The sequence below is a fragment of the Falco biarmicus genome, chromosome 7, assembly GCF_023638135.1.
Source record: "Falco biarmicus isolate bFalBia1 chromosome 7, bFalBia1.pri, whole genome shotgun sequence".
Taxonomy (NCBI): Eukaryota; Metazoa; Chordata; class Aves; order Falconiformes; family Falconidae; genus Falco; species Falco biarmicus.
The window spans coordinates 16,055,588-16,077,721 of NC_079294.1; the positions used below are offsets into that span (position 1 = coordinate 16,055,588).

General features: G+C 37.4%; 1 protein-coding gene across 4 annotated transcripts in view; it reads left to right on the forward strand.

Annotated features, from left to right (window-relative positions):
- Window positions 1–22,134, forward strand: part of STXBP6 (syntaxin binding protein 6) — a 121,998-nt gene that overhangs the window by 22,905 nt on the left and 76,959 nt on the right. The window contains exons 1-2 of one of the 4 annotated variants that reach the window (XM_056347241.1): window positions 12,069–12,090; window positions 12,600–12,781. In XM_056347241.1, coding sequence (XP_056203216.1) covers window positions 12,628–12,781 — 154 coding nt within the window. In that variant the 5' untranslated portion in view covers window positions 12,069–12,090; window positions 12,600–12,627. Of the gene's footprint in view, window positions 1–12,068; window positions 12,091–12,595; window positions 12,782–22,134 lie in introns of those variants that run through there. The other 3 variants (XM_056347240.1, XM_056347242.1, XM_056347243.1) reach the window with 3 other exon arrangements.

Sequence of the window (22,134 nt, forward strand, 5' to 3'; positions counted from 1 at the left end):
CAAGCGTGTAGTGAGAAAGACTTCAAAAAAACAGTTAACTAACAAAACTATGTGAATGAAAATGCTTAATTGTTTTGAGGTTTGATGTCAAACTAAACAATGCTGAAAGTTATTTATTTCAATTTCATTATCTGTTAATAAACTGTACTTGGGCCTTGGTTTACTTTTATGTTACAGAAAACAAATAGTAATATTTTTTTTTTCTCTGCATAAGACCCATGGAAGTAAACTTTAAAGCCAGAAACCTGAATATTTAGAGGTTATACATTTTTACAGATTATAACTGGGAAGTTAAATCTTTATTGGCAAGACAGTTTTTTTGTTTTCCTAAATAAGTTGTTCAAGTGTCAGCAGCATCCACTGCTGTTTCAGTTTTATCACAATAGTATTTAGAAAAGAGTAAGGCAGGAGTATGACTGTCATGCTTTATCTGCTGGATACAAAGTGAAGTCTGCCATTTTTTGAGCAAGACATGCTGAAGGAATTAAGTAGTCATAAACAAAACATCTGTCTCCCCAGCAATTTTTTTGCTGGTATCGGAATGAGTCATGGGTTTGGGAACTGTGCTGGTCTCAGCGCAATGAGATCACCAGAATTCTTAAGGGTTTTCACTGTGTTTTCCGAAAAGAAAAAATATGTTGTGAAGTCATGAAAACTTACCTTCTTTTTAGGCTTGCACATGGCCTTTTGCTCTCTTCTAGGAGAGCAGTTTCCTTTTCTTCCCCATTAAACGGGTTTAAGGGACTTGGAGAAAATTTTCTATACTTTTAAAAGTAATGAAGTGCATTGAGAGGGAATGAAGCATATGGCAAGAGTGGTGAGGAACAGTATGTTGTTGCCAGTTCAGTTTTGGCCCAAATTTATTTATGAGTAAATACTGTCATTGAGGGAAAAACTCTGAGTGGCTGGCAAAAAGTAGCACAGAAACGTTTCAAAGAGAATCAGATTTTAAACACAAGCTACTTGAAAAGCAGTATTTTGGCACTAGTAGATGGAAAATGGTTGTTGAAAATTAAGCTGTTCTCTTCTGCACTTGCTTTTTTTCTGAGGTTTTATTTGTGAGTTTTAGTTGAGTTAGGACTTTCTTAGAAGAAATTGAGGTGACTTTCAATACTTCATTCTTTCTAACTACTGTAGATGTAGTAGGTTTTGAAATACTGTCTAGCAAGGATATCATGTAACCATATTCTCCAGATTTGGTGCTGTAGCTCACAAGGTGAGAACGGTAACTATTTTGCTGGCAGAAATGTATGCGGTTGGGTTAGCATCATCATCTTCCACTTGAGCTTTCCTTTCTGACACTTAATAGAAATATTTGATTTATATGGAAACTTGATACAGTTTCAGTCCCTTTAAAAGAACCTTAATTTGTTTTGTACCTCAGCTGCTGGATCCCACACACTTCCTGAGGTCTTTTGTTACCATGGTGGTCAGCAGCCCGATCTCTGGGTTTCTTGCATATATTCCCACATTCATACTCTCTAACTGGCAATCTCATTAAGCAGTGGGATCCTATATTCCAGCTATTAGTCATAGGGCCTCCCATGGTCTTTATTTCCTCTTTAGGGTCTGATTTTCAAAGTTTCTCTTATTTATGTTAATATGACTTAGAGCTGCACATAAATTGAGGAAGAAGGTTTATCCTAAGACTCTTAAAGCATGAAGAAATTACTTTTGCACTTGGCAAGACCATTAGGGCACGAATGTCTTACCACTGAACCACTTCCCATGTCTGTGGCGTACAAAGGCACAGACTCAGGCTGTGGTTCAACCAGAGACATGTCATTGTACAGAGAAGCTTGTATTTATATCTCTGAGCCCGGATACAAATTCCAGCTGTATGTACCACCGGGCTCAGGGCAGAAACCATTCATGCAGCTACATAGCTATGTATCACTACAAGCGTGCAGACACCTTTTTGCTACTAGATAACCATGTTTATCTTCCTTACTTTCCTTCACAATACCCAGCTGTTCTCTCATCTCCTGCGAGGTCAGACATTCTCCATCCTCCTCTCATACATCTCTCTTCAGACATTCTCTGACCTCCTGTCCCACACATGTTTGAGTCAGCCCCTTGTCTAGCCAGATCCTGTGATAGCTGTAGTGACTTCTCCACACCCAAACTGCACTCCATAATATGACCTTTGTGGAGCACCTTCAGTGCTTCTGAGTGGAGGCCTGGCCTGCACTAGCACCTAGGATTCTTTAGTAAAAGAAACAAGCAATTTAGTTCCTGAAGCAATAGCTTGTTTATATTTGGACACTGCAGTTTTAAAAACTAACATAATTCTTAGGCTCTGAAAGTCGAGGTTTGACATTTTGTAAGTTAACTTCATTGTTGGAGAGGCAACAGCTTTTTGCCACGTATCCTTTCAGATATCTGAAACCCAGTCAGGGATGGTGCCACCTTGTTCCACAACCTTGTTTCGTATCTGTTGCCGCAGGAGAATGAAGCATCTATTGTTCCTGGCTGGGCTGCGATCTTTTGCAACTGGTGTGTTTTGCTCAAGTCCTTAGGAGTCGTCATCTTTTCCTGACTCTTAAACATGTATAATCGCACTTGTACCTCTTCACATTGTCTTATCCTAGGGGTCAGTTCGAAGGAGACGAAAAAAAGAGACTCATTCTTGGATGGAAAGCAAGGAGGTGGGGACACCTCTCTCTTATCCCTGAAAGAGACATTTTGGGGTAGAAACCATTTGAAGTCAGTAGCCTTGAAGCAGTGGGTTTACTTTTTCACTGAGAAGTCACTGAATGGGGATAACCCTCAGTGAAGTTCTCTACTTTGGAGCCACTGTTGCATGGAAATGGCACATTACTATTTATGGAAAAAAAAAATGTAATAACTGTACAGAGACTTACTCCCTGAGCTGTCACCACCATTACCTGTTTCACCTCTTTCTCACAGAATAAACTCTGAGGATAAATGCCAATTGCAGGAATTGCAACATACTGTATCTGTGTCTGACAGAAGTAGAGTCCCAGAAGTGTTTTGTGGAAAGTCTTCTCATTTTAAAATGCAATTAAAAAGTACAGACAAAAGTCTGTTATGCTTACCTCCCATGTATGTATTTGACCATATCTGCAGGGCTGCAGCAAGTAGTTCTGATCTTGCTCATCTCCACTGGGTAAGTTTTAAAGATCCAGCATTCTTAACTGGTATGTTTGCCACCCTTTTTCCGTTGTTTGGGCTGAGTGTCTCTGCCCACAATCTGTGCTTGGTACAGCAGTCAAACATCAGCATCTAAAGAACCTAAGTCACCAGTGAGGTGCTGGAAGAGCATGCAGAGGATCACAGCTGAGAAATGGTGTGAAGGCAATGAAGTGATGTGAAAGATAGAACACCTGCCCTGTATTCCCCCTCTACCTCCTTTTTGTTGTTGGAAGTCATAGCAGGTCTTGTGTTTTGTCAGTGGAAGCTGTTTCCAGGCACATGAAGGACAAGAAGGTGAGTAGGAAGAGCGAAGATGGTAAATCATGCTTGACCAATCTGCCTTTTGTGATGAAATGACTTCCTCAGTGTGTGAGGGGAGAGCCGTGGTAGGTCAACAAAATGAGGAGCTACATATTCCCACTGCAATTTATTTATTATTCTTCTGATGTCATCATAGTGCTTTGCCCCTCCCCTTTTTTATAGGTCATACTCAGTTTATTTCTTCTTCTGGTAGACTGTGGGTTCTGTCTGCTGTCCTGCTAGGAGATGTTATATGGGTTGAAGAAACAAGTTTGATCTTTTCATCTGGAACGTGAAGAACTTAATGTCTCTTGTGGCAAAATATTTTATAACTATGCCACCTGCGAAGAGCTTCTAAATCAAGGGCCTCTTGCACTTGGAGTTAATGTACTTGCTTAAATTTTTACTGGTATTTCAACGAATGTTCTCAATGTCTCCCTTCACTGGAAGCTGGGTTTGCTTGCTTCTGTAAGGTTTTTGATTGTACCCATACTGTTTTGACAAACATACATTTGTTTCACCTGTATCTTTTCTTCTGTGAGCAGGGTAACTGCTGGTTACTGTCTAGATTGCAAATCTAAAGCAGATGTAGTGAGGTTTTTCTTTATTATTCATTTAATGTTGCCAAAGTACTTTTTTGATTTATATGAACCAGGCACAGAAAATGAGCCTTAATGTCATTTGATTAAAAGTTCTTGAGTATGTTGTCTTGACAAGTCATTAGATAAATTCTTCTGTCGTTATATGTATTATAGATCATCTTAAACATGCATATCCTTAGGTGGTAGAAATTGTAAATGTGTATTGTGAATTTAGGCTACCTGTGTAAGTTCTCAAGCTTCTTTCTAAATCTTACTAGCCACTATGAAATGAATATGTTTGAAGTAAATTGTTATATTGGTTTAGTCTAATGAATGGACAAGCATCAGGTTCTGAAGCCATGTTTATTTATGTACTGACTAAGAAATAAAAAGTAAAGTAAAAGGTAAAGTGAAGTTTGATGTGGACCATTAATATTATTAAATTAATCTTTTCCTTTTAATGTAGCTTATTTTGTAGGTGGGTGGTTTTCGGGAGTTACGGGTCAGGAGATAATGCTACTGATACCTTTATAAGTCTTTTGGCTTGTATTGTTCTTCTATGTCCACAAAATATATGGACTGAAAAGCCTATAGCAAAGAGATCACTTGGTCTAATGTAAGGTATACTTACAGAGTTTTCTTGGGGGACATTGCAATTCTTAGTTCATTTGAAAATGTGTATTTCTAAATTTGGTGTACTTTTGGTGCTGTAATTGTCTCTGTGTAAGCCTGTGAAGATATATTGAGAGACAATGTTATTTCAGGTTCTTTGGCTGTGCCCACTGTTTAGAGACAACATAAACTATTAACAGTAAAGTTGTGGTTGAGATTAAGATTGGAAGGATTTCTGATACATTGATTTGAGCTGGTATCATCTGGCAGTCTAATGTACACTGGATGTTTTGTTGTTTTTTGGTTTTTTTTTAAAAAGCCCTCCTACTTTGACATATGAAAAGGATAGATACCTAAGGGTTATAAATGTAAGTTATGTGTGCAAGAAGCATAGAATTACCCCTAAATTTATGAATGAATGTTGCAGAGGTTTTGTGTTGCATCGTCCTGTCCTGCCGCGCCTCCTTGGATTGGATGCTTCTTGCACAAATTCAGATGTCACTATTTGGCCCAACTTCTCAAATCTCCATGTTATATCGTTTCAGTTCAGGCATGCAAAACATACGTAACAGTTGGAAGTGAAAATATTAAGAGATGGGTGTTCCACTATTTCCCTTTTGTGAAAATGTAAAAACACTTAATAGAAAGAACTAGAGAAGGATCATTTTGTTTTAGCTATCTAGGTTCCCTTCTTTCATCACTCTCTCACACTCTTGATCTCAGAGTTCATTGTAGAACTGTAAAACGTTACTGTGTGTTCTACAGGTATCCCATACAATCATTAATACCATACTTATCTGTAAGAGGTCTGAATCTAAAAATTACTGTTTTGTCCAGATTCATAAACCTGATGAGAGCTTTCACATCCTCAAGAATTCAGTACTTGGACCCTGAAAGCATGCAGAGGGGGAAGCAGTTGTCATCTTTGTTTTTTTTTTTTTTACTTTAAAGGAAGAATATCTCGTTCCCAACAGGCTATTACTTGACAAAATAATTTCTCCCCACCAGCTCCATGTTTAATGGAAATTTTCTGGTTGCTAAAATAGAATACTTCTACCACTGATCACTGATTGCAAATTACTATGAAAACATCAAGGGAGAGGAAGAAGCCAGTAGTTTCCCTTCTGGCTTTTCTCACATTTCTGTGAGACTAAACAACAAAACATTCATTTTGGGGGGGGAAAAAAAAAAAAAAGTTCTCAAACATGCAAGTTCTCTTTGCAGTGTTGGTTTTTTTGGTTTGTTGTTTTTTTCTTTCTTTCTTTTCCTGAATTCTATCACGATTGCAGAGCTAAGCAATCAATCGCAGCAGGGGGATTAAAGCCATGGATAGCATTTTTAATAATTCTTGAGGTTAACACCCTTTGAACAAAACACTGGAGCAGACCAGTTTTTTGTAATTACTTCAGTTTTCAAGACTCCACAGTTTTACAAGCTTTACTGGGCTCACCCATTTTGAAGTGGATGATGCTTGTAACTGTTGGAGGATTCCTGGAAAGAAGTACGCGGCATGTCAGAAACGCGTTGAGCTTGTGTTTTTTGCCAGAAAGAAAATTATTTAACTGCTAGAAAATATCAGGACACTGCCAACAGATGGTTTACTACTTTTACACAGTTCTTGTTTTCCCTCAAGTAAACTGTTGGTGTAATACTTCACAGAGGTCTTTCTGCCCCTACAGAAATTCTGATATCCCAAGAACCTGATATATTCCATTCTTAAAAGAATTATGCGTTTTGCCAGTAACTTATTTTGCTCATGAATTTGGAGTGATTGAATAAAATATTTATACTTACTAGGGAAAGTTCATTCATCTTTGATGGATGAAATATAGAATGCTTTAATACCTTATTGTTATGTCTTATCCCATTGTATTACTCTGCTTTTGTACTCTTTCCTAGCATTAAAGTAATAAAAAGGAAAATAATTATAATTTCCTTCCTTCCTTTTTTTTTTCTTTTTTTTTTTTTCTTCCCAGATGTGGTTGTTGCCGGTTACAGTTCAGAAAATGCAAAATACTTAGCCTGAGACACCCAACTCTGTTCCCTCCTTCTCTTTTGGAATATTCCATTTAATAGATGACTGTAATATGCAGAGATTTGCAGTTTGTAGCAATAGCAGTTACATGAGGAGGAATGAAAATGGAACTGTGAGGATTTGGAAAACATGATTTTAAGAGCATACTGAGGTATCCTAGTTGGAGTAAGCCAGTGGCAAGAGTACTGTGTGCTAGCTGAAACTGGTTTGGTTTGGGTTGGTTTTTGGTTTTCTTTTTTCTTTAAAATACCTTCAGGTAATACTGTACTAATATCTTACATCTCTGACAACCTGTCCACTGAATTATTAATCCATTTAACATCTGGGTTTTTTAGTGATCAGTACTTGGTACTTGCAGAGTTTGTCCTTACTGAGCATCTGTGGTTATTCGTGCCAATGAGGCAAAATCAGATTCCTGTGTGATGTCTTGCCAGAGTAGTTGCCATGACTTACTGTGTTAGTTATGTAGGATGTACTACAGTTAATAACATTGCATGATATTAGTGTGTATTCCTATACGCAGCAGGTTCTGATTTAGTGCAAAAATCACATTGCAATCTATCAGAGCTTAACTTCCAAACTGCCTTTTTGCTATGCCTCTGTTTAACCCAACCACTTAGATCTCCAAAGTCTGCTTATGTTTAGTTCAACTTCACTGGGCAGGCGGTTTACTTTGTAGTTACATATGTAAGTAAAATTGATTATATTTTAAATTTCTACAAATGCACTTTAACTGTAATTTTCATATTTTATAATTAATATTTTATTGAGATGAATCAGTTACACTGAAAGCTTATTTGACAAAAATGAATTGGAAATGTGACTGCCTACAAAGAACTCTGGAAAGTGATTTTCTTTTTTTTTCTCCTTTCCCCAGAAAGTAAATACTTTGAAAAGTTGTGAACACATTAGTAGGTTGTAGTAGATTTTTTCTGGCCTGTGCAGTGGCTGCTGCTATTGTCCTAATTTAAATAAAAATCTATCAAGCAGAGTTAGATTTGCAGATAGAAAGATGACAGAAGTTATATGCTGATCATATTGTTATGTTCAAGCCTTTTAAAGATTGTACCTCAGTTCTTTTAGACTAAGGTTGATCTACTGGTTTAATCCTTGTTTGCAGAGCTTGGTGTTACTCTTTTAGTATAATAAATCTATTGCAAAGCAACTTTAGGAATTGTATGTTCCAATACTTGTTCTTTAAGGATTTATAAATTATTTTTTGCTTCTCCAAAGCTGTACTAGCTATTTGTTTGAAATGGTGACAGATACAGATTTTTGATGAATGGTAATGATCAAATATGTAGTCTCAACACTTCCAGCAAGTGAATAGGAGACAATTATCATGATAGCAGAAGCTGGGCTTTTAATAATGGTGTCTTGCAATGATTTCTTTAAGTACATGTCCTCTGGCAGGATGGTAGCTTTATTTGCTACAGCTACCAGTGCAGCCCAACAGCAGTTGGTTGCTCAGATGATTTCACGTTGCAGGCAGCATTTCAGTGCTTTGCCTGTCCTGTGAGCCCATCCCTGTTGTGATTAAGCTAAAGATCCTTGAAAACAGCAAGACTTAACATACTGAAGTTTTTATTTATTTTTTTTAACATTTCTTACTTTTCCTTTTCTTGCCTCTTATTTCATTTCTCTTTGATAACTTACCACTATTAAAATTGTGCATGCTGAGAGTTAGTTTCCCCAGTTCCTTCTATATGCTACTACCTCAAAAAAGATACTGTAAATCTCCTTTTTTCCAAAAACATCTGGATGTAAAGATGAGTTAGATGCTTGCTGGTTGTCTGCCCAAAAACAGTCTGCAATTCCAGCTGACCAGAAAATGGTCCAAGTTTTTTGTTACTTGAACATGTGGGATCTGTGAAGGCACCAGCTTAAGGATTTTGGGCCTATTTAATTTTATTTCTTTTTTTTTTTTTTTTTTTTTTTAGAAAGTACCTTTAATTGCTGTCCTCTCACACACTTATGGAGGAATGGTCAGCTGTTCCTAGGAGGTGTTTTTAATTATAGAGGTATCATGGAGAAGAATTGCAGTAGAGAAAGATTTGAGGACATGGAAATGGATAGTGCATTGCAGCCACTGGTTCTAATCCACACAGGAATCCTCCCCCTGGGGTGTTTCTCTTGGGCACTGGGGGCACAGTGAGAATGCTCACATCCTCTTTCATAGTGCTGTGATGTCTAGAGTGAAAAACTGCAGTAGGAAAATGGAATTTTCTTTGTTCAGCCAAAAGTGTCATTATAATAATTTAAGTGGAATTAAATATGTGAAACAAAGAAAGCATGTGAGGCAGGAAATGTGGGCTCTCTTTAAAGACTCTTACATTTGCTGAAACATTTAAATCTGCCTTGCCTCAGAGGGTAAACGTGAACAGTAATGCATTGTCTCAGTGCTCGGAGATCCTCCAATAAAAGTTTCTTCTTTTAAAGCATTTTGTATTTGAGCATGGAGGAAGCTGTTTGCATTGGAGTGTGTGAGTCCACATGGGCCAGGAATGGAAACTGCTGATGGTTTGAATTTGTCCTGGAATGTACGCCAAGAACAAGCATTACTACATGAAGTTGTGCATGTACAGCCAGCATCTTTTTTTTCCTTTTTTCTTTTTTTTTTTTAATGAGAATAGGTGAGTTTGTGGAAGAATAGAAAAAAATTGAGACTTACTCATGTTCCTTGAGCAAGTGTTCCATATTAATTATTTTTTTTTAGTAAAACTAACAAAAAGATTGTATTATGTCTGCTTTTTCAAAAGAGGAGCACTGGAATGTTTTACTTAAGCAAAGGGCTTTTGCATAGATCCACCAGTAAATACGGTGAAGGCTGCTTATTTAAATCTGCTGATTTTTTTGACCTATGAAAAACAACTTTTTCTAGACTATACTGACAGCTCAATCTCAGAAGTCTGTCTGCACACAGGCACAGTTAGTTGTTTTATTTTATAAATAAATTGGCGTTTGTGGTAGTGTCAGTTTCCACATTAGATTCAGCAGTCATCAAGTAAGCTGCATTAGGTGAATTACTTTATTCTGGCATCTGAGGCTGTTGTGAACCTATTGTGAACTATGGGGAACAGAAGGGTCACAGCTTCCTAGGCAGTGAGTGCATGCTTTATTTGGGCGTTCCATTTACAATGTTTGGTGTCTACTGTGTCTCTCTGTACAACTTCTGGTGCATATATATAAAACCATCTTAATCACAAAACAACAGCATGCAGCGATAGATGCAGTATTTGATTGTTCCGTGTTATGTCTTCTGTATTGAGCTAGCCTTTATTTAAAGCTGGATTTCTGTGTTGATTGTGCATAAAAGCACTTGTATTGAGAGAGGTGTGTGTATACATAAAGAGATATGTTAATTAAATACATGTCTTTATTTTGGGTTACTGTGTATGTGGTAGTCATTCTAGTTTCATGCTGCAACTTGCAGTGCACGTATGAAGCAAAAGGATTTGGGAGATCTATGAATCAGGATTTGGATGGTGTCTCTCTTTGTTTCGTTTGCTTCCTGTTCAGCCGTTTTATCAAATGCAGCAAGGTACAGTGAGACTTAGTGCTTGTAATATCCTTACAGTAAGTCTTGAAGTACTGTATGGAAGTTTTGAAGCTATACACAATAACATTTTCTGTTACAGTCAACTATAGGTAAGGAAAATTTACATCCTCTCTTAATCCCGGAAGCTCACGCCACTGAGTGTATCTTTGAAATCACGCTTTATTTTTCAGTGTGTGAATCTTAAGGAAATTTCTGAGAACATCTATTCAACTCCTCAGTTCCAGAATTAACAACATCAGATTGTTGCAAGCTGGAGAATGCTTTTTCAGTTGGATTAACTTTGTGTATATTTTTACCTGACAGCATTTGTGTGTTTTTCCAATAAGCTATTTATTGAAAATTCTTTGCATGTGAATGTCTGGGGCTGAATTATTTTTGCAAAAATTACCAGTCTGTAAGTTAGTCAGGAGGAGGTTTGTGTGAATAAACCCATAGTCATTGACAGTGGCCTTGAATTAAAAATGAGCAAATAAAGTCAAACCAAAAAGTGGTTGTAATGTACCAATAGCTTACATGCTGTTGTAAGATATACTGCAAATATTTTTAATACAGAAGAGGAGAAGATTGTGGTGTAATGAATGTGAAAACAACCTTTTTGAAGTAATTAGCAGATGAAATTATTGTTTTGAGTCCGTTTCCCTGTTGATATATTGGTTGTTAAAGGATAGGTAACTTAGTAGGACTTATGAAATCACATCTTTTCAGGTGCTGCACATTCATTGTTTGAAATTGGTCTTGATTTTTCTTTTGATGGGGCCATTTTTTAAATGCAGTTGATTCTTGTAAAGATGCGTGAAAAATGACTTAATGCTAAAACTTGTCAGGATTTGCATACCTCTGTATTGGTTAACTGAGGTATACTAGTACAGATTATTTTGGCAAAAGTTTCTGTTTGCACCCCAAAATGAGTAGGTGGTGAATTTGATTTGGACTAAGTTGTGCTCTCTCTCACACCTCCATGAATACAGCTCTTTTTCTTTTTTTTTTTTTTTTCTTTCTTTCTTTCTTTTTTTAAGATAAGGGAATTTTATAAATAAGTGCCAACAAAATGTTGAGGTTGAAACTGTTAAGACAGTTACTTAGCTAGCAGTATGCACACTAAAAATAATGGATCTGTGACTTTTGGCTTCATAATCTAATTTGACTGGAATTTATATATTTTTTCTAGTAGTTAAATTGTGGCAAATATCAAATGATCATACAGGCAGAATTTCTGGCTTCAGGAATGAGACCTGACAATGATGTTACTCATACTAAGAAAGCTAAGGATCTCAAAAAAGATCTGTGGGCTTGAAAGTCTTAATAATTGGAGAAGTGGCATTTAATATATGTGTATTGGAGTGTCATCATATTTGAACAATTAAAAAGGACATTCGACAGTCTCTTTATCAGTGGGACCTATGTACTTATTAACAGATTTCAGTGCAGAACTAATTGGAGCTAAAACTGTGGTGCTGTCTGCATAAAGAGCTTGTTAATGTCCCCTGTGTAACTCAGCTTTCCCTTCTTTAATTAGGCTGCTCTGTAAGCCCTGGTCAGATCGACCTTCCTTTTGCTGGACATGCCTAAATAAGCAGCTTCTCTCTTTTGCCCTCCCTGTTCTTTACAATATGTTTTTTCTCTCCAAATATTTCCCCAAAGGTGACTGTTCTGTTTTATTCTGAAGCATATTGAAGAACGGACCTGGGTCAAATTACTTAGCAGAAAAGGGGAGGTGTGGTTTGGTCTGCATTAACCCAGATGGTTTCTCTGACACTGTCTCCTGTGCAGTTGCCCAGTTAGCAGTTACAGAGGAGTTGGGAGGATGAGGTGGTAATCTGCAAGAGGTACAGGAGCTGCTTAGGCAAGTACTGTTACGAAGAGCAGTGCTTCTGCAAGAACAGTTGTACATAGTCTGAAGCTTTCTGTGTCTTCTGTGAACACCACTTGTTTTCTGCCGGCACGACTACAGTGTTCCTTCTGTATGCCCTTGCAATGCTTTTCCTGTTACGTAGGACAGATGAGTTTCCCTTCACTTCCCAGAGACGGAATTAATGAAGCTTTTATGCAGCATGAAGTTACAGGGTGTGTCTCTGAGGAGATTTTGCATCGTTCTGAAGTGCTAGTGTGCACAGCTTCTGCCCAAAAGAAGCTAAGCTAGTCTGAGGGCATTTGGGAAGCATGAACAGCTTCAGTGTGAAGACTCTTAGATTCTTCGAAAATTCTGCCTCTAAGTGCATGAAATTATCTTCTAAGTTATTTGAGTCATTAAAAACTTTTTTTGAAGGTTGGAGCTGCTAATGCCCATGTTAACTGGATTTTCACATAACTTAGGAGTTTCTAATATTTTTTTATTTGTAATTTTATTTTTAGAGAGCAGCAGTCTGCTATATTGGTGATCTACAATGAATGCCAAATCTGCAATCAACAAAGAAATTTTTGCCCCACACGATGAAAGGATGCTGGGAGCCGTCCAAGTGAAAAGAAGAACAAAAAAAAAGATTCCCTTCCTAGCTACTGGGGGTCAGGGTGAATATTTAACATACATCTGCTTGTCAGGTAAGATTAGCGATTTTGACATCGTTATCTGTTTAGGTTTATCATTAACTGATTAGATGTAATCTGTAGCCATGAGGAGCTGGGTGACTTGAATCTGACTAATGTAATCAAAGAATTATAGTGCTTGTATCTTTTAATCTTGAGGAAAGCACACACTCAACACCATTAATATTTACACCTTGTAATAAATTGAACAGGTTATTTCATTGTTTGAAAAAAAACAAGGTGTTCTCTCACAGCATAGCTGCAGAATACAAACAAATAGAATATTTGGTAACAGTACTTGCTTATTGAGGTAAAGATCTTTTTTGGAAGGATGAACTTTACATAGTATTTCATTTTAATGCTCTGAAAATTTTTGTTTGAAAAAAATGGGGTTTTTTGTTTGAAAAAAAGGCGTTTTCCGCTTTCCATATTTACCTCTGTGTGTTACCAGCTGGGTACTTAGATGTGCAGCTTTCAGCCAGAATATTTTAACTGAACTGAACCTTAAATGGGATGAAGATGGAAGTACTTGGATTGAAGAAGAAGATGTATAGAGACACATTTTGTGAGAGGTCGGGGGGAACAGGGAGAAATTATCTTTTTGTTGTTAATGTGTTAAGAAAAAATTTGAGTTTCTCCAAGGTGAAAACCAGCACTCATGAGAGTCTGGATTTCAGGAACAGGGTACATAGTAGCTGTACAATAGTTTGCTTTGTATTTTTACCCTTTCTAATAAAAGTGAAGGTCCAATTATTATGTTTAAGTATAAAAATGAAACCCATTGATTGGGTAACTTGTGGTTAATCATGGTATTACATATTTTTGGCTGTTTTTTTAATGATTTGAATACTTTCTGGTTATTGTAGTGAAATTTACCTTAATTTAACATTTGTCATTCTGATTTGCCTGTAGTTTATACCTGTTTTCAGACTTAGAGTGGTATTCAGTTGCACGGAGGTAGGCAGTCAGTGCAGCTTTAGGTTTCTAGCCCTTCTTCTAGGTAGCTCCCTAGAAAGGAGGGTATCCCTTCTTGTTTTATGTCTGCCAACTGAGTGTGTGTGAGTATCTTTGGTGTTCTGGGGAGATCTAGTAACTTAGGTTTTTAGGCCTATCAGTTGCTCCCTTTTGAGGCCGTGCGTCTTACTGGAGGTACAACTTAAGTGGTCAGAGGAAGAAGTGCTTTATGAATCAGAAGACAGCATTTATTTTTTGACTGAATGGAAGAAGTGTTTCATGAACTCCTTAAAATTTTTCTCCACTGAAAACTGTTAAAACTTCAAAAACACAAGGAGTAAAACCCAGTGACTACTACTGGTATAAGCCATCATACACCTGCACACAAAATTCACATTTATTGAATGTTGTTGAATGAAGTGTTATTTGCATGCATATGTACAAAAATTTATGTTCAAATATAAGCTGCAGAGTATATGCAGACACATACTGAGGACAGTGAGACAAACCTGAAGACTCATTTCCAGCAGAGTGATCTGCTTGTCATTTGCTGATATACAGAGCTTCAAGGAAGGATTTAAAAATTGGTTCACCTAGGCTGTTCCCTAGACTTGTAGTTGGGATACTCTTTTGCGATGAAAGGATTGTAAGTTTCAATCCTCTTGGACTGCAGAGGAAACTGAATCTAGGTCTCACATTTCTTAAATAAATGTTCAGATAACTAACCTTTTGAAACAAAGCTAAACTCTTTTCCTTTGGCCATCAAATTTTTCAAATGTCAGTCCAACTTTTTGGTTTTTTCCAAGTCGTCATGTTAAAAAGCAATCCTGTTCTAGGGCTGTGCATGCAGTTTTGGAATACCCAGGTGTTTGATACCCATATTAATGAGGTAAGGTTAGAGGTGTGATGTGTGCTTATAATCTTCTATAGGCTAACTCAATTCAAGAGATGGATTTTATTTTATTTTAATTGCCATTCTCGGGAACTTAGCCCTCCTTCAACTCCCCCACGCTGATGTGCAGCAGACAGCATGGATTTTAAGAGAATGAGTGATCTTAGATGCATCTAATGTCTTTCTGCAGCAGGAAAGCATGTTATGAGTAGAGAAGAAACAACAGATGTTCTGACTTCAGCAGAGTTTCTCACTGATGACGAAGAGAAGCATTCAGGATCTAAATAAAATTACTGTATGGAGGGCACTGAAAATGTACATGATTGTATTTGGAAAGTCCTCATGTGTGGCTCACTATTAGTGTGGTTTTGCAGGGATTTGAGACCAGTTGCTTTATAGACATTTATAGCTTATATTATGGAATATGTAGTATGATTGCTAATTTCAGTAGACAATGAAGTGACTAAGCAGAAGACTGCCTGACTGACTGTGTTTGAGGGCAATATTAGAGTTCCAAACAGTGATCAGAAAAATGATGCAATTCAGTAGGATCAAGTGCGATTAGTTATTCAGTCAGGAATAATCAATGGCACAAAACTTAGAGGCAGGCAGGGAACAACTGTTTCTGCCACTGTGGTTAAAAGCAATTGTGACAAGGATAAACTGTGGGTTTTGCTGTTCCTGAGGGCTGTGAAACAGTAATGGTCTTAGTTGCAGCAAGAAGTTGTGTTTCAAATTAAGAAAAGGTTGTCCTTTAGTAAGGATAAATTAATGTGGTGATGGCAGCTTAGCAGTGTCCCCAAACAGTCTAAGAAGAACTATATCTTGGGGTAACAGAATATACTTGGTGACCTTCCATTTTTCTGTGATTTGGTACAATGAATGAGACACAATGGTGGCAAGCTCTGGATTTTAGTTTCCATTTCAAGTGACGTACGCTTTAATGCTGACTGTTGCATCATCTATCTTGGAAACACCTTTATCAGCCTTTGACTCTTGACCCATTTTTCCCAGGTTTGCTATTATTTTGCCGATTGATGAGGTCGATAGATAGCACACAGACACCAATAAAGAAAATAATCATAATTTACTGTTTGTTTCAAATTAATACAGAAAATAAGGCAATATGCACATACAAAAGGATTAGTTTAGGATACCCTGATTCAAGCAATAAAACAGATAAGCAAGGTAATGTACCTAATCATTACTACTTAAAGGTCAGCTGTAGTAAGAAAGATACATCACAAATTGCCTTAATACTTTACCATCATCCAGATCTGCAGTCGCTGGGGAGCCCCGGCTGCAGCAAGGATTTGGAGAGCCTGTCCTGGCAACTGGGAGGGCCTACGCGGGGTGTCCCCTTGTAGGGGAGGTCTCCAAAGTTGCTGCAGGAGGGTCCAGTTTTTATACTGTTGAATAAACAAGCACATAATAATAATAAAAATCATAAAAAAAATTTCAAATGTAGAAACCTCTGGTTTCAGGTCTCACCAGAGCCTGGCCAGGGCTCAGAGAGGAACCAAGGGAGTTTCCTTTATCTACTGGGTTTTGACTACCAGTTTCCAAACAAGGCCATGTATCTGGTTTCACGGCCTTGACCACCTGTCTGTAACCAAGGAAGGATGCACCTTATCATCACTAATTATTATATTTTATCTAAGCCACATCTTTCACTGATGATCATACATTGTTTGCTAATGATCATGTATATTTTGCTAATGATCAGATACTAAATATAAATAATGTTTGGTTGGCAGGTTTATTTAGAGGTTACCTTTGGCTCAGGGCCTGTGGCTCAGGCCTCAGTACTTCAGCTACGTATTAGGTAAACATAGTGACTGGAATATTTTTGCATTCTTAGTTTCCTTGGACTAATTCAGTTTGGCCTTCACTAAAAGGAATTTGATAATTTACTGTTTAGAACTGAATTTGTCAGCTGAAAGAATACACATAGAAACTGACTTGCTAAGGGATTTATAAATATTTGGGAATATAAAATATCCTGTCTAGTTGTGTTCAGGATACTGTATAGAAAATGGAACAGCAGGCATTGTGATAGCTACTTTTATTTACTGCTTGGTTTGTAACTGACAAATTGCACGAGTTGTTATAATCAGTGTTAAATGTGTTCCTTTCTGTTTCAAATTGAAAATAAACTATATCATAATGGTTGTCTATCTGCATCTTTATAAGCATGGAGAGAGATGATAAGCAGGGAGAATGCCCTTAGGCCTCAGAGGTGGGATAGTGAAGCATGAAAAAAATCAAATATTGAACAGAGCAAGATGGGAGAATAAGCAAGATTCTTCCTTAAAATTTGTATTTGAAATATGTACTGGATATTTTTTTATTTGCAATACTGAATAGTGAATTGGTTGGAAGGAAATACTCATTAATTCTCCAAAAAGGTGTACCTAAAGCCTGTCATCCGAAATTGGAGACAGGTTGAAATAAGAAAGCTGTAGCAAGGCTGCTTGCCATACTGGTAGAAACCTAGCAGCTGCGTTACCTGCCATCTTCTAGCCCACTGTAGTAGTGGGCCAAGTCAGACTGGCAAGCAGAACCTAGAGAGATCTTTTGGGAGTTCTTTAGTTGAAGAACAGCAAGAAAGGAGTAGACAGATGGGAAACACAGAGGTGGGGTGGCTGTAGGCAGAACAGAGAAGATAAAAACTGGGATTTATTTTTTTTTTCTAAATGTAGATGAGGATTTAACACAGAGAATAAGACAAGAAATTCAGAGCTGAAAGTGGATATTTCTCACCTCCTCCACACTAGCAGACCTAGTGACAGTTATTGGATCAGATCTAAGTTTTAATTTTGTCACTATTGTCTTATATAATTGAAACAATTGTTTAAAATAGTTCTTAGCCTTATTTAGAATTCAGAATTAAGTAAAAAATACTTAAAAGGTCACTTCAGAAATATAGGACATTGGTGATCTCTCCTACTTGCTTGTGCACAGTTCTGTATGTGTTATTTTCTTTGACACTCCATCATTACATTTTTAAAGTAACTTCTAATATTTAAAATGGGTTTTAATTTGTTATAGCGGATTGGCAGTGTTCCAGTTTGTACATATGGATGTGGTGTTGACCTTTCAGGACTAAAAATCTATTGCAGTGGCAGTGAACTGAATGAAACAGATGGTTCCTTTTGAACCTGAATTCCTATGTGTCATGGTGCTCTCAGCTGAGCTGTACCACTTTCTACTCCTTCAACTGAAAAGCTTGGGATTTGACTGTGAAGCTGAAGTTCTTTAAAACTGGGTGTAGAACTTTTTTCTCCCCATGGTTACAACTTTAATAGTGTTCTTTCTTTGCCACCTCCAGATGAAAGTTAACATATTGTCAGTTTGAGGTGAGTTTTTTTGTTGTTTGGGGTTTTTTTGGGGGTTGGGGGGCGGAGGTGGCTTTTCAATAGCACAATCTATCAAGAATGGTGCTAGAAAAGCCAAAAGGAAATGCAAAGAAATCAGAAGAAATAATATACAAAAATGAGATGTATGTGCAGGGGGAGAGCGTGTTGGGGTTTTCTTCCTCCTTTTAAATTTAGCCTTATTGACCATGCCACAGACTTCTGAAAAAGACAGGGAGTAAATTGCTAAGAAAGCTATTTGCATTTACCACAGTAGGTTTTTGGGTTTTCTTCGTGGTTGTTTCTCTTTTTTTTTACTTCTGTTTCTAAGTGTACAGAGAGACAGAGGCTTGGCTTATTAGCTTAAATAGTTCTGTGTCTATCCTTGTTTGTGCTATTACAGCACATTTCCTTCAGCAGATACCGAATGACACAACTCAGTTACACATCCAACGTAAGCTTTTGTATTCTGTGTTTTGCCTGTAGAGCCCATGGTGCTGTGAAATTTTTATCAAAATATGAGTGTGTTGTCCCTCCCATACTGGCTGCTCATGGAATACAGTATTACCCAGGAATGACCCATATTTCTTGCTCCTTTGAAGGTCACTTGACATGGCTGCCAGAAATTGGCCATAGTTTTATGGGGAGTTCAAGGGCAGATTAAGTGCAATTGAGTGTTCAGCATGGTAGCAGACTTGAAAATTGGAAAGTAGTGAGAAAGAACTTCATATCAAAAGAATTCAGTTTTCTCCTAATGTATTCTCATTTTTTCGTTTGAGTCTTGCTACTGTACTGAAGTGACAATCTCCCAGTTTATTTTCTGTATTTTCTTGTTGAAGAAAACATCTAATTTTCAGGAGCTTCTAGTGCAGAGGATGGTTCCTTCTTAGAACACAAGAAACCAAAGTAAACTTCTGTTTCCACTGACATTCTAGGAAAATGCTGTAATCTCCTTCCAATAGGGTTGAGGTATTACTGCGTATTTGGGGGCTGGGGGTGAGGGGCATTTCCCCTCTGTTTAAATGTTGTATTAAGTAGTAAGAATGATACTTGTTTGTGGTCAGATACAGGGCAACCACTTTGATTCTGACCCACTTAGATGTCACACTTTCCATTGAAGGTTTAATTGTTTATGCAAAATAGAACATGATTGACTTGAGAGATTCAGTCAGCCCAGAAGAACATGCATACCGAATGGTGTTCCAGTCTTCAAATGGCTGCCCAGGTCAGAGCATGCAGAAGACAACCACAGGCCAGTTGCGGTGCTTTCCCTAGCCCCATGGACCCAGATTGGCACAGCAGGCTGAACATCTGGGCATAGATAGGTACGTTCAATCAGGGATCGGGGGAGATATTACTGGTACCTGTACTTAATGCATGGGCTGCCTGTTGCAGATGGTGTCTTTAATGTAGACTCATATTCCACCCCTCAGAGGAGATGAAAGTGAAGTATTCCGATGTCTGAGGTGAATGCCTTGAATACAAACCATCAGTATAAAAACTGTGGGTGCCATCACCAATTCCCCGCCTAATGCTTTTGCATTTTATCTGAAAATGCCTGATAACTTTGTGATGGCCAATGGAGAAACTATTCCAGAATTCAACAGACAGGACTCTGCAATGCAGAAAATGTAGAGAGTAAATGTATGGTTCCTTCTTTATTGGCTTTTTTTAACGTCGAAGTACAGACACGTTGAAGATTTTCTTTGGTTACTGATCCCTCTAAAACCTTCTCTTTGTGCAGTCTGGCTGCTTTTGCTTCCAGTTACTCAGATCTAACCTACACAAATTTTGTGCAAAATTTGTATTCATGCTGACTAAGTCAAAGTCACACAACTAGCTAGTGTGGGTGGAGTTAAATTGATATAACATTTTGTGGCTTCCACACACGTGTGGTTAGGTTCCAGTTCAATGGCAAATTCTTCCTGTTTATTCCTGGACTTCTGTGGACTGGTGCCTCTGACTGCCTTCCTAGTGCCTCCGCTGATGTTCATGTGTCTGTAGTGAGCTGACCATAGCAGCTCACTGAAGCTTTTTACCATTGCTTGTGCAGCTGAGCTGGTGCAAATATGCAAGCAAGAATCTCTGGCCATGAGAAACATGAACAACTTCAGTTGACTTTTACTTGTATGAAATCATTAAGACTAACATTGTTGTTGTAAAAAAAAAAAAAAAAAAAAAAGTATGGGGATGAAGATGTTATGAGGACTTTTTTTTTGTGCATGTAACAGAATAGTAAGTCATTGGCATAGCTAGCAATGAGAAGTTACATAGTTATCATTGGAGACCTTTGGGACGAAGCTGTGGAAGTGTGTCAGGAATGGCATGAAAGGTGACTGATTTTGTCTTTAGGATAAGATCGTGCTTGAGAGATCACTTGAGTTTACTTCATAGACTGTTTTTTGTTTTTTTAATACATTATTACATGGTCGTGGTCATTAATTTTTTCAGAGTAGCTTTACAACAGCAGAAAAAATAGGTACTGTTACTATTTTTTGATGAATAAGCTACAGATTATTCCACCCCCCCATTTTACTGCTGAATACGTTTTGATATGCTAGATAAGTGTGTTTGGCTTATACCTGTCTAAACTGTAATTGTACTAAATCTTCTTTTTTAAAAATTTGGTCTTAATACAGTAATTGTTTTACCATCATAAAATAAATATACACAAGTGTTGTCAGCCATTATATGCAGTTTCATATATGCTGTATCTTATTTCCAGATTTCCATTTTTTTGTTTGTACTTTTAGATTGAAAAATCTGGGAAAGTGTTTTCTGAGTGTGTACAACACACCATCTGTATAATACTGTGGAGCTTGTAGAAGACATTTAAATAGTCAGTTTTAGTCCTAGCCATGGTTCAGTCTTGAAAAAGTAGCTTTTCTCATCTGGGGAAATACTTCATTCGCTGAAGAAGCTTTCCAGGAAACCTTCTGAAAGCCATAAGCTCTTCAGTGAAATTTAAAGGCATGTGTGAGGATTCCTAAGAGAGTCAGGAGGCTGTGGCAAACATTGAAAAGGGTCAAGAACTGTGTCCTTATCAATACGTATGTTTTTGCCTAGAAACTTTCGGTGTCTGGAGGGTGGAATAGACTCGGTGAACTTTCTTCTTTGCTTTGTTCTGTTGATGTAGAAAAAAAAATATTTGATCATTCCATTGCTTATCTGTTCTACTTCTGAATAAGATAATGCCTTCTTGGGATCGTATATGTGGCCGATTATTTTGTTTACCACAGAGTGTGTTTTAGGGTGGCACTCCTATTTGTTGCTTAGCAAATTTGTTTCCAGTAATGATACCATATTCAAAGATTTCACTAAACGCTATGCAAAAAAATTCCCCATACTTACTGACTGTAAGGAGTAGTATAAAGGCAATTTCTGCATAACATAAATTCTCAATTGGAAAATGTGTTTACATCATCAAATATGCAAGAATGATAATGTATCCATCCATGAAAGGCCATATTTCTCCTTATTAGCATTGCTTCAGAAGTCAAGTCTGAGTCAAGTCAAAATCCTTTCTAAAAGCAATAGGACTGAAGCAAATCAGTCTCTTCTTCAGCATCCTTGCTTTGTATTTACTAGGGTTTCTTTTAACCTTGATTAACCATCACAGAAGTTTGGAGGGATTTGCTGATACTTACTCAGGCATTTGCTCAGACTTTACTTACCTGTTTGAAATAGCTACCTAAAAAATCATCAAAAGCTTTTGGTTAAAACTTTAAAAATTAATTAAATTTTATTATTTTTTTTAAAAAAAAGGAAATAGAAGTTTATGTATGCAGAGGCATAATATTACCATTAGCCTTCCTGTGGAGTGAACTAAGGCCCATGACAACCTTGATGTTTTCTGTTCTGAGGGAAATAATAAATAAATAAAAGTCCAAGACCTGTTTCAGACCTTGTCCTCTCTACTGTGAGCCTCTAACCATGCATGTGTGTTGCTCTGGATTCAGGTGTTAGCTGGGTTTTGTTTTTCTGTTTTGTTTTAATCAACAATAACAACATAATTTTTTTTATTGTGTTTTGTGGTGAAAATGGATATCCTTTTTTTTTTTTCCTTTTTTATAAGCCAGAACAGGCTAAAACCCAAACAAGCTTCTCTTCCTTCCACTTCTTCCAAGGGTGAAGTTTGTAACCCTCACTATCTCATCTTGGTAATG